Genomic DNA, 12259 nt, shown 5'->3' with positions numbered 1-12259 from the left:
CATAAAGTGAAATAGGCTATATACTGAAAAGGCTATAGGCTTCATATGGAAAGTAACTGATGGATTCATTCGTCAACATTAATTCGGTCTGTCAGACACATTGAGCTCACATTTATATGGCAGCGAAAGGGTTACAAAATTGGAGCAGTGCTTCAAATTTCTCTTGTAATTCCACTAAACCCAAGTATTCAAATGATCAAAGCTTCATTAGAATCTGATGCAATAATTTAATGGGAAACTACAAAATAAAAACAATAAAAGTTATTATTGAACAATAAAGTTCAATATTTGACTATACACAAATATACAATTGAACAATAATCAGGTTTTCACGGTAACATGTCCATTGAAATTTATTAAAATGTATGAGGATTGAAATCTTTGGTGATTTGTGTTGAGGATCAAAATTAATGATGATGTGAGGCGACTGAATGAATGGAGATTTTTCTTCTTATCAGAACATATGAAAGAATGATTGTTATTCATTTATACAATTTCAAATCATAATATAGATATGACTGGGAGAGAGCAACAGGTCCAAAACTGATCTACTCCCAAGTCTCATAAATATTAAAATTGCCAATAATAGGTTATATTATCAATCTATCTAAATTTTAAATTGTTTTTTTATTCTGATTCATGGTTTCAGATTGATAATTTGGTGTAGAAATTGAAATGGACATAGCCTACATAATATTTGGACAATTATGCCTTAGCTAAGAAGCATTGTATGACAAGTTCATATCCCTTATTCAAAGAATGGGGGTTTCTCCCACTAAGATATCTATATTTCTATAAAATGTTGATGATCTTTTTCATTAGAAGTGGTAAACTCTTAATCCAGCTAGTAGCACTTATAGCTTGAGATCGACAGGGAACTGGATTCCACCCAGACCCTACAAAGAAATCTAACGAAGACACTGCCTATATTATATCTCACCAAGAGTGTATAACATGTTACCCTTAGAATATTGAAACAGCTGAATAATATGGTAAGCTTCAAGGTTAAATTGAAAGTCTGGTTATTAGAAACGAATGATGTTGAAGTCTTCTTCAACAAATTAACTTAAATCCTGATAGAAATAGTTTTGTTAAAATAATTTTTTTAGACTCCGAAATCTACAGTTGATTCCAATGATGTATAATTTAAGTAAAGGACTGATTCTGAATAATATTGACAACACAAAATTAGTAAGTTGTAGCCCGACCAAGCACCGTCACCACAAAATAACAAATTAAATCTAACATTTAATATTTTAATGTAAATAATAAATAAGTTTACCTCAGTTTATTATTATCTTTTTGTTCATCTACAAATTATAAGTGTGTTTCTGGTTCATTTCTTTATGCTGGGACTCCCATATAGGCCTTTGCCTCGGGAGTACCTAATTATTTCCTTTCAGATGTTTGTGTGTGTAGAAGTGATATTTTGTTTTGTTTTTTTCACAACATTAGCTATATACAGACTTTGGTATCACTTAACTATTCATACAGTGTAATTAATGTTATTTTATATAATATTGTTTTCAGCTCTGTTGTACACATCTTAATGGAAATAAAAATTATTATTATTATTAGGCTATTATTATTATAAATTTGAAACTAAATTAGGAAATTGAAGATGTTTTTGAACAATAACCTGTATTCTATTTCCCGATCATTATATTATTAGTTCTATCTAATAAATAAAGTAAAAATAAAATATATTCTCACTTCCGAGGATATGAGTCCAATTCAAAGTACGGTAGGTCTATATCCAGATTTTAAAATGTGATAGCACTTGTTCCAAAGAATTTCAAAGATTTTTAATAATTCAAATTCCGTTATTCAGGAGACATTATCATATCCTGTCTGGACCCCATCTCGACAGAAGGCATGACAGAAGATGACATAGAAAAACTTATGGAGAAAACTAGAGAGGTGATGTCAAAGCATTACGACCAACTCAAAGAAGAAGTCTACAAGAAACAGCAGTCCAACTACTCTTCCGATCAGAACAGATAGATTTTAACAAATTTGAAAAAAAATGTAAATAAGTCTCTCTGATGTTCCTCATCTCGAGAGTTGTCGTTTTTAATATTTAGGACCATGTTGGAAAATATTCATTTGAGTTAATTTTAAACTCATATTGTTTTATTGTAACCGCTACCATTTGTTATTAGTTGGGATATTTTTTCTATGTTTTGGGGAAACGTGTACCAACTTTTTGTTATAAGTTGTTGTTGATTTTTTACCAGATATTTATTATTACTGAGCTACAAAGCGAGTTCTTCATTATTTTCTAATTTTGTAGATTAATTTCTGAACAAGAGAGGCTTCTCAAAAGAAAACTCAAATCTGTTTTGAAGTAGTCTTTAAATAGTCTGCATGATTAAAGATTCAATAATCATTTAATCATTATAAGGAATCTTCAAAATCCCTTTTCTTCTACTGATCAAATATTGTGAAAATTAAGACTGTCTTTACAGTGGCAATAATATAGTTTGATAGGTTTTTCGAATTTATGATGTCAAGATTTATGAATATTGAGTAATTGAGTACATATATTTGTCCTGTGAGTATAATGTTATATCAATATGAATGTGTCTTTCTAAACTGTGATAGAGTAAAGCTGATATTTTATAGTATACTCATTGAATATTTGTGTAAAATACTCTATCCTAAATGTATGATAAATGATAATATAATGTTCGAATTTCAACTATAGTGCGATTCTCTTCATATTGTCAGCATTTTTCTCATAAATAACATCAATACTTTGCACTCAAAAAATGCTGATATTTTAAAGTGATTCTCACCATGGCTATATTATGTTATTGCACCGTAGGTTTTTTAGGTGATTTTTGGATTTGAATTTTATTGATTAAATTGGAATCTTTTGATTATAATAGTGGGTCTCACAATTATCATTATTATTTTTCTCAATTACATTCCTATAAATTAAATTTTATTAATCGAAATAGATTTTTCTGATAGTGGATTAAATTACTTCCATCATTGTTGCTGATGATATTCTTATAAATTGAATTGGCGTCTTATCGATAATGATAGTGAATTTGGAAATAAATATAACTCTTAGTAATAATATTCCAGTGTGAAGTGAGAGATGAAGTGACAATCACTTTTGTGTTCTTGGCAAATGGAAAGAATGGAACGAATTAAAATTTTGTCACTTTGAGACGTGTTTCTTATTTCAATTGTTTTGAATTGAATAAATTCTAACAAATACTTTCTCTTCCTCATCCATTATATCTCTTGTATAAGTTTTTTCATATATTGTTTTTGTTCAATACATCTTTAAAATAGATGAATTCGATTTGATCATCTTCATAAAAACTTGTAATGTACTACCATGATCATTGTTCTACATACATATTATTACAAACATGAATATTGGATAAATAAGTCCACCAAACGTGGCGATGATATTGGAATATTTTAGAAATATCATTCAGTTCTGATCTGAGATCTGATACATGGAAATTAATATATCTACATGTGAATATATCCACATTCTCATAAAACACCCTATATATCTATATACCGTACACAGGTAAGGAACTTCCTGTTAGTGTGGATAATGTGTGCGTGGGTTATGAGAGTATAAAATAGATGATTATAATGGTAATGATGATTGAAATGATTTAGGTGTGTTGAACTACTTGATTTCAAGTTAAACTCTAAATGATTTCAAGTTGAACTACTTGAAAGCACATAACAAGGAGATTGTATTGTGAGATTCACTTTAAATTGTCAGCATACCTCTTGTACATAGCTTTCATACTTCCCATTCAATCAATGCTTACCGTATTCTTTGACACGCTTATTCATTTATTATTTTATTAATCTATTAATCTATTTATTTATTTATCTGTTTATCTATTTCTTCAAAGATCACAAAACACAAATAATTGAAATGATTGGGGAAGGATTAAAAGGCACAGGCCAAAGCTTTTTTTCCCAAATTTTTATAGACTTTTTTAGTGCTGTAATTATTATTGCTACTCTTAATTCACAAAAACTTGGTACATTGTGTTAGAGAACAATGTATTATTCAATATAATAAAAGCTTTTTCAATAATAAAGCCTATGCTACAATGACAATTTAACACAGAATAAAATTCTAAGATTATCTTTGCTTGCATATTATAAAGAGATCAGACATCACTTTTTATGTAGCAATTGGCCATAATAATGTTTAATGTAAATTGAAACCTGTAACCCTAACATCGGTGAAGCTTTAATTTGATAAGAAATTAAAAAAAAGTTCAATATTGTCAGTTACTCAGCTCGATATTTGAGCAAAATACAAAATATGGTGAGATTCACATTAATTTGTCAGAATTTCTTATAAATCAATGCTTTCCATTCAACCAATGCTGACAGTTTCAAATAAAACTCCCCATATTCTACTAGACCATGCAAACTGAGTTAAACGATCACTTTGTTGTTTTTTGATTCAATAAACATAGCTTCTTTCAACAAGGCTTCACTATCAATAAAAATCCGCAGATTCAAATATTGCGCGCCACAAGAAACCAAGATTACGAATCCACTGCTTCCAACTTCAGTATGATTTGAAACATTTCCATATTCTAATAATAATTTTAGATTGAGTTGTGATAGAAATTGTCAAATATATCTTTAGCCAATTATTAAAAAAAATATTGGAGTCAGAAAAGAAAAACTAGAAGACTAGAAACTAGAAAGTTTGGCAGCACTGTCATTTGCGATTCAGAATTCAATTCGGTTATCAGTGGTTGTTCTACTTGTATTGTACCTCCGTTGTTGATTGACAACATTCAAGCTTTCAGTACAGTACACAAGTCGAGTATTGCACCGATTGAAATTTTATTAAATTTTAGTACAATATAAGTTAAGTGTTCACAATATTATTCAAATGAAATGTTCTTCGTGTGTTTATAGTTGATAGATTTTCCCATCAATCGACGGGTTCTTCTAATTTCTAGTCGTTGGTAAGTAAGAAAACTATTGTCCTACCGGTCTTTTGTTTACACAAAATTCACTTATAGATTAAACCTTATAACTCGTCGATTGATCTAGTCTTTTTAACCTGGAATTATGATGAGATTTAAAAATTTACAAGTGTTGAATGAATCACAGAGTAAAAACTTTTGATTATAGGTTAATTCTGTTTCAAAAATGATTTCTTGGCCAATCAATGCACATTTTTTTTATCTGTTTTGTGGTACATTCATGACTTTTATTTATGTTTTTTTTTCTAATTTTGGAAGTTACTATTAGGTATGTTAAAAGGAACGTTTCCTACCGCAAAACAACCAACCAGAATCTTTTCTAAAATACCAACCATTATAAGACTATAGTAGGGTAACTATTAATAGGAAATTGATTTAATTTCTGATTTTTTTCTGTGCTTGTGCTCATGTGTGGTCGAATTTCATGAATAAAAATTAATTAATTCTGCTCATCTTTTGATTCCCGACAAATACAGTTTTGTGGTTATCCTTCTAATTTCACATAATCTATACGTGCGGGTTTTCTCATTTTTTAAAATGACTTTCATTGTAAAAAAAATGAGATACCGGTAGTCTTGGAAAATTCAAGTTGGTGATCCTGCCAAGTTTGATTTGGTCTGAGTTCAGGTTTAGTCGAGTGCCTTTATGATGTATCCTGTATAGAAATTTGAAGTTCAAATAAAAATTGAAAAAGAAAAGCTAGCCTATTAGGAATATTTTCTCATATTCAGTTTACAACGGAAAAGTCCCTGGATAACAGGATATCTTTACTTACAAGTACTATCTTCGTTTAATTTAGTACAATCTGAAGATGTTTTCATTTCTTCAGGATATGCTTACTCTATTAAGATTTTGTATTTTTCTTTCTCAATTCCACATGCAAGAAAAATATAATTCAAATGACGAGATGTGGCATCAAAGTGTTCCTAAATAAATCCTCCAAATCCGTCAAATTGCAAATCCATTTTCTTTTTTTGCTAGACTTTTGGTAGATTGCGAAATCTGTTGAAGGCTAAATCGTGTTTAAAACTTCTGAAAAAAAGCATTTATGAGAAAATATAACTGCTGAAACTAGAAAATCGTTTAAAGCCTTAAATATTATGTGCAATTTTTTTTTTAATTTCTTTGATGTCTCTAATCAATAATTCTAGCTGTGAGCTCAATAATCATTCTACTGAAAATTGTTTAATAGCCTGAATTTGCAATTTCTTTACTAATTTCTGAGAAAATCAATCTGCTGTGATTGGAAAATAGTTTGAAGGCTGAATTTGAAACATTATTGATGTGCAGTTTTCAATATTTGAGTAATGATGTCTCTCTCTCTCTCCTCTTTGACTATCTATCTGTCTATCTCACTCTTTTTAAAAGTAATTTACTGATGAGTTGAAGTACTTGAAAAATCATTCTGCTTCTTATCTGCATTGTATATTGGGCAATAGCAGGCTACATTGTCGACACTCTAGCTCATTTCTTCTTTTTTTGTTTCCTCCTCATTTCATAATTCTTGTGTTGAATTCTCCACTGCATTAGCCTATTCCCTGCGACGTGCCCTTTTCTTTCATCATTAACTACAGTGAGATTTACTTATACTGTCAGCATTTCTCATGATTAACATAAAAACTAATCTTTATACCAATGCTAACAGTTTGAAGTAAATCTTAATGTAGCAGATGCGCCATTTCCAATATTAATACGGTATCACTCAACGTTTTCATAAATGAATGAATCGATTTAAAATAGCTTATATTTATTTATGATTAACAAAAAATTATCCGAAGACAACACACAAAAAATAAAATGAAACCAACAAACGTTCGTCATGAATGTTCAACAAGAATGTTCTTTATTGGCTGCATTATTATTCTAGCAGCTTAGCAATTCATCCCAAAGTATAAATTGGTCAAATATTACGGTATCAGTGGCTATCGTTGGTTTTTACGTATTTAGAATGAGTATAACAATACCAGATTCCTAATAATACTTGATAGATAAGCCCCTTATTATACCTCAACAGTTGGACTACAGTTATATTCATCTCCAACTGTCAGCTTTTGTTGCATGAGAAGTGATGGCGTTATTAGTAAAGAATGCTGTCAGTTCAAGTGAATTCTACTCTAGGAGTGTATTACAACCATTTCAAAACTATATTCCCGTAGTACTGTACTTTTTGATACTTGGACTACTGTAGCTTCCTCCTTGGATCATGTATGATAGTGTGAACTGCTGATTGTTAGAGAGGGATGAGGTAGGGGTGGTGGTTCAGAGGAGAAGAGTAGAGGGCAAGTTTATTTTGAACCAAGTTAATCGATAACTATATCTGGATTGTAGAGGTGATTCTCTAACTCAGTAAACTCACTTATCTAACACCTATGTCATTAAAACAATCTCTGTTGGTGGTTAGGAACCCACTCAAACTAATAGGTGACCAAGATTAGGTGAGCTGGAGGTATAGTCCGGGTTTCCCAACATTGAAAGTCGTGAGAATTATTTCTTTTATTTTATTATTTAATTTTTTTATTACCTAATTCAATATCGTAAAAGTTTCATACGTTTTCCCTCAGTTTGGAATAGTTTTATAAATCTAGAATAAGACACTCTTATTAAATAGAATAGATAAGAATCTGCAGTTTTGCAAAAATTGCTGAATAGATAGTTTGTAGAGCTTTTACACTTGTAGCGTTTGAAAAAATTATTAGTCATTGTCATAAGATCCAAAAGCTTTGTTCCAAATAGTGTGAACTTTGTGCTGCTGTAACTCGCACAACAATATTACAGAAACAATGTCATTGTCCTACTATAGGCCTATAGGAATCTGCACAATTATTCATTGTTGGAATAGTTGAATCGTACCTTTGTTGAACGATTCAATAACTTTGGTTTTTGTTGGGTTTGTTCAGAATTGAACCTAGCATTTGGTGAAAAGATTTGAGATATATTGTTGTCTATTGTTGAAAACAGCTTGAGCTGTATGAAGATGGAAATTCTATTATTTTCATCCCTATTGGCTTTTCAGTAGGCGTGATTCAGATTCAGATTGTTTTGTAACGTTATCAATAGATTTGATATTGTGCTGTATTCTTTGATTAATTATTCACATCAATTATTGTTTACAATATCCAGTGTATATTCAGGTAGCAATCATTGTGCTACAAGTTCACTTTAATCTTTGGAAGATTCATAATAAAATACACCGGATCTCAAACAAGTAGACTCAAGTAAGTATAACTACCATAATTCAGATATTACCTTGCATGAAACTAGTATTTTTATCGAGAATAATAACTGTTTCTCATAAATATATATGGTTTCTCAGTGAACCATAAATAAACTTGTGAGACCATTCAACTTTACTTATAGAAAGTAATTTTTTGTAATCATATCATTCTGCTTATAAACCTTTTCGGATGTATTCAAGGCTTCAGTATTTTCCTGTTTGACTTTTTTACTTTTGTCTATTAAGTTTCAGCCACAGATTATCGAAACTGGCATTTCACTTTAACTTGATTTTCTGACAATTTAAAATTGATGATTAACTTCCATTTTGGGTATGAAAGTATGTAACGTGTATAAGGTAATAGAACATGAGAGGGTTTGATTAAAACTCTCAGGCTTTTGCAACTTGGAGGAATTTGCTTTTTATAGAGGTAGAGCAAAAAATAGCCGTTGAAATTTCCGAATTTAGCAGATTTGACGTGAAGTGCATATGCAATCAGGCTTGCCCAAATCAACCAAACCTCTTTCTAAGAATGGGATTTCTGCGTATCAAGTGAAGCTTCATTCATTTTTTCAGGATCAATTGGTTGCAGAGGTTAATATTATGTTGATTTGATTTCTCCCATTCGAATAATGAAGAACTTGGTTTTGGTGTTTTGGTTTTATTCATGTTCTGAGTGAGGTTTGACTGTGTTAGGTTTACTGTGGTTCATTGTGGTTTGGCATACATTAACCTTGTTATTTTATTTTCTGAACATTACTTTAAGTTTGGATTGTAATTATTAGGGTGGTATCCACACCCTCGTATTAGTAGCCTATTACATCTGGTTCAGTTAGAATTCTCTGGAAAAAACGTATTATGGTCTTTTGAAAGTTTACAAGGTTAACAGGTCACTATAGAGGCTAAACGTTTTCTAATACAACATTATTATCAGGACATAACTAAGCCTCCTAAAACTCCTAGTAAAGTTGCCCTATTATCCATCAAAATTTGGGGAAAGATCAGTTTCGTGTTATGCCTGTCGCATCTTCATCAATCGTGCCTATAATTTGTGTACTATCAAATGAATCAATGAATAAATGAACGGATCTTATGTATTAATCAATACATAACAATATAATGAGAGGCCTTCTATTTTGTAACAAGATGCCATAAATTATAGTTGGCCTACCATATAGTAGGTCAACAATAAAATATTACTATTCAACTATACTACAGTATTACCTAACTATTGCAATAACTGTAGGACTATTCTACTTAACCTTTTAATACTTGGATATTTAATTGAATAGTATTCAAGTAATTCGCCCATAGTTGAATACAAAGATAATTTCTCATATTCCGTGATACCGTACAACATGACTGACATATTTCTACCGAAACAGTGTTTATTTACGGAAAAATGTCGTACGTTTTTTTGTTATTGTGAATCAAACGAAGCGCTACCGTGACTATCTGCAATATAGGCTACTGATAACAATTGCAAGTACGTGGAGTAATTATTATAATAATTATATTGGTTCGGTGAGTTGTGACAGTGGGCTGTCAACTTGGTTCAAGGTCGTATAAGTTGATAACAATTAAAATTGTTTGTCAATTATTCTGCCAATGTTCGAGTATTGAGATCAGGTGTAATGAATTAATAATTCATTAATTCGTATACTGTGGGGTGCACTGAGGTGTACTTACTTACAGGAGTACTTGGTCAAAATATTAAATATTTGAAATTGACAGAGAACATGACAAGATCCCTAGTGATCTCAACACTTGGGATCTTGGGTCTAGATCTTCTAGGATTTTCAAGTTCATGGGATTGCATATTCTCATCTATTTTTTCTTTTTCTTCTTCTTCTTCTTCTTCTTCTTCTTCTTCTTCTTCTCTTCTTCTTCTTCTTCTTCTTCTTCTTCTCCTTCTCCTCCTCCTCCTTCTTCTCCTCCTCAACATCAACACACAAGCCTAGAGATTATACAGACATCATACTCTGTGAAAAAATATTCTATTTGCTGTTTTCGTTTCTGATTTTGATGATATTTGACCCAATAGGCTACTCAAAATATTAGTTGAATTCAGTTAAAGTTGAAGTTGTTCACATGAGTCACAACCTTCAAAATTATTCAGTAAATTTATCTTTATCTTACTTTTGATCTTTATTTGTATCCTCTATTCGATGAACAACAATGTTCATAACACAATATAGTCTATGTCAACATGATGTTTTCAACCTCCATGAGTCACAACCTCTAAAAATTATGTCATTTGTTGACGAATCGACCAGTCATTAAGATTCAAATGATATCGTTGTCATCCAATTAGTATTTGAAACTCATCACTGACAATGACATCATTTCTGAAAGTATTATTTTGTACTCTGAATAACGGCGGTAATATTAAATAGTTATACGCCGCTATCATGTTGGACTTGGAAGGAGCATGACTTGAAACTTCAATAAATACATTGCTTGACATGTGATTAGCCGACTGACTTGAAGTAATAGTGTTTGAAAAGTTTGGATCAAACATAACTTTAAATAGATAGATAGATAGATTTTATTTTCAATTGTTACTAGGCTTGTCGCCTATGGTAACATGGTTACAATAATAATTACAGTTTTAAAAATTATCTTAAATGATAACACGGTTAACATGACATGATTTCATTACATTCTCATAATAATAATACTACAAGATCATATAATTATTCATAACAATATAGAATTATACAATCAACGAAAATTAGATGCCATTAGGTATCATGATTTATAGGTATCAGCAAGTGTCAATCAAACGCTCCAACACCCCAGCAAGACGAGCAAAAATATTATTGTTATTGTAGGCCTACAACGATTATTGAAAATTTCCAATAGAAAAATAAAATAAAATATTCAGAACATCTACAAAAAGATTGTGATGAAAACATCTCTAAGCAGTCTCACTCAACACAGCAACAAGCCCGGACCTGAACGTACCCAAGGTTGCTGCAAAAATAACATCATTGGGCAGATCATTCAGAGTCTTGAAGCCGTGACCTATGAAGTATGGAGGAAAGCTGAGGATTTATTGATACATGACTTAAGACTTTAGGTTGAATGTAAGGATGGTTTGAAACTTGACACAAGCCTGACTTGAATTACGAAAGTAACATGACTTGAGATTGTTTGAAACATAGACTACTTTTTTTAAGTCGACATGACTTGTTATTTTGGAAGGATTTTTACTTCTATTTTGTAAAAGAAGCATGACTAATGAGTTCATAACCTTCTCTGTGATATAACAAAATTGTTTGTCACCGTTTTGCTAGTTACTACGTGTGTACAGTATTTGTTAGACGAAAGTGTTTACCGTAATTCCTATTCTCAATAAGGCATTGTATAATGTATTTTAGTGTACCGTATCGTATGTGTGTGTATGCTTGATGAGGCCGTAAAACAACAGTGTAATGGAGTTTGGTGATGATGCTTGAATGATTTGCCAATAGTGCCAGGTAATGAAATATTTAGAAGGTAACAGAAAACGGTAAACAGTTAATATATCAAATGAGAGTGGACTGTTGAAAAAATTGAAGGTAGTAAGACGATTAGGAAGAAAGAAAGAGAAAGAGAGAGATTCAGATTCAGATTCACAGAGAGAGAGAGAGAGAAAGAGAGAGAGATTTATTCTTCACATCCCAGGTCTTGAAAGAGAGTGATAAAAATAAAGTGTGCTATAAGAGAGAGAAACTGTGAGAGGGGGAACAAAGAGAGTGGAAGAAAGGAAGTAAGCATTGAGTAATGCACATTACAACACATTACAGCACATTGTTATCACCTAATAGAATGTTAATTTTTTCAAATATTACAGTTTGAGTAGCCATGAAGTTTTTCAAACGTGGTAGGCTCATGTAAGACGAGGATGAAAATGAGTAAATATAGATTTTTTTAGTAATTTATTATAAAAAATGTTTTTTAAAATTAATTTCGTTAGGTGAAAATCGTAAAAACTCATGCATCCTTCCTTACTAAATTTCTTTATGAAAGATATACTCTATTGAAAACCTATAGTATTAACTCA

At 31.0% G+C, this 12259-nt stretch overlaps 3 protein-coding genes across 9 annotated transcripts in view; 2 read left to right on the top strand and 1 right to left on the bottom strand.

The window, feature by feature from the left end:
* LOC111043719 (1-acyl-sn-glycerol-3-phosphate acyltransferase alpha) overlaps window positions 1-3178 on the top strand; it is a 42070-nt gene extending 38892 nt beyond the window's left edge. Inside the window, exon 6 of the mRNA XM_022328751.2 lies at window positions 1832-3178. Within this exon, the coding sequence (XP_022184443.2) occupies window positions 1832-2004 (173 nt within the window). The 3' untranslated portion in view covers window positions 2005-3178. The remainder of the gene's footprint in view (window positions 1-1831) is intronic.
* The window catches only part of LOC111043723 (1-acyl-sn-glycerol-3-phosphate acyltransferase alpha), a 118940-nt gene that overhangs the window by 72087 nt on the left and 34594 nt on the right, over window positions 1-12259 (bottom strand). The gene's annotated exons all lie outside the window — the stretch shown is intronic.
* LOC111043724 (1-acyl-sn-glycerol-3-phosphate acyltransferase alpha) overlaps window positions 4023-12259 on the top strand; it is a 76059-nt gene continuing 67822 nt past the window's right edge. The window contains exon 1 of one of the 4 annotated variants that reach the window (XM_039432762.1): window positions 4023-4976. The gene's annotated coding sequence lies outside the window, so the exon portion shown is untranslated. Of the gene's footprint in view, window positions 4977-7868; window positions 8213-12259 lie in introns of those variants that run through there. The other 3 variants (XM_039432767.1, XM_039432764.1, XM_039432772.1) reach the window with 3 other exon arrangements.

This window comes from Nilaparvata lugens, chromosome 7, assembly GCF_014356525.2.
Source record: "Nilaparvata lugens isolate BPH chromosome 7, ASM1435652v1, whole genome shotgun sequence".
Taxonomy (NCBI): domain Eukaryota; kingdom Metazoa; phylum Arthropoda; class Insecta; order Hemiptera; family Delphacidae; genus Nilaparvata; species Nilaparvata lugens.
This window is presented reverse-complemented; position numbering and strand designations above follow the sequence as displayed.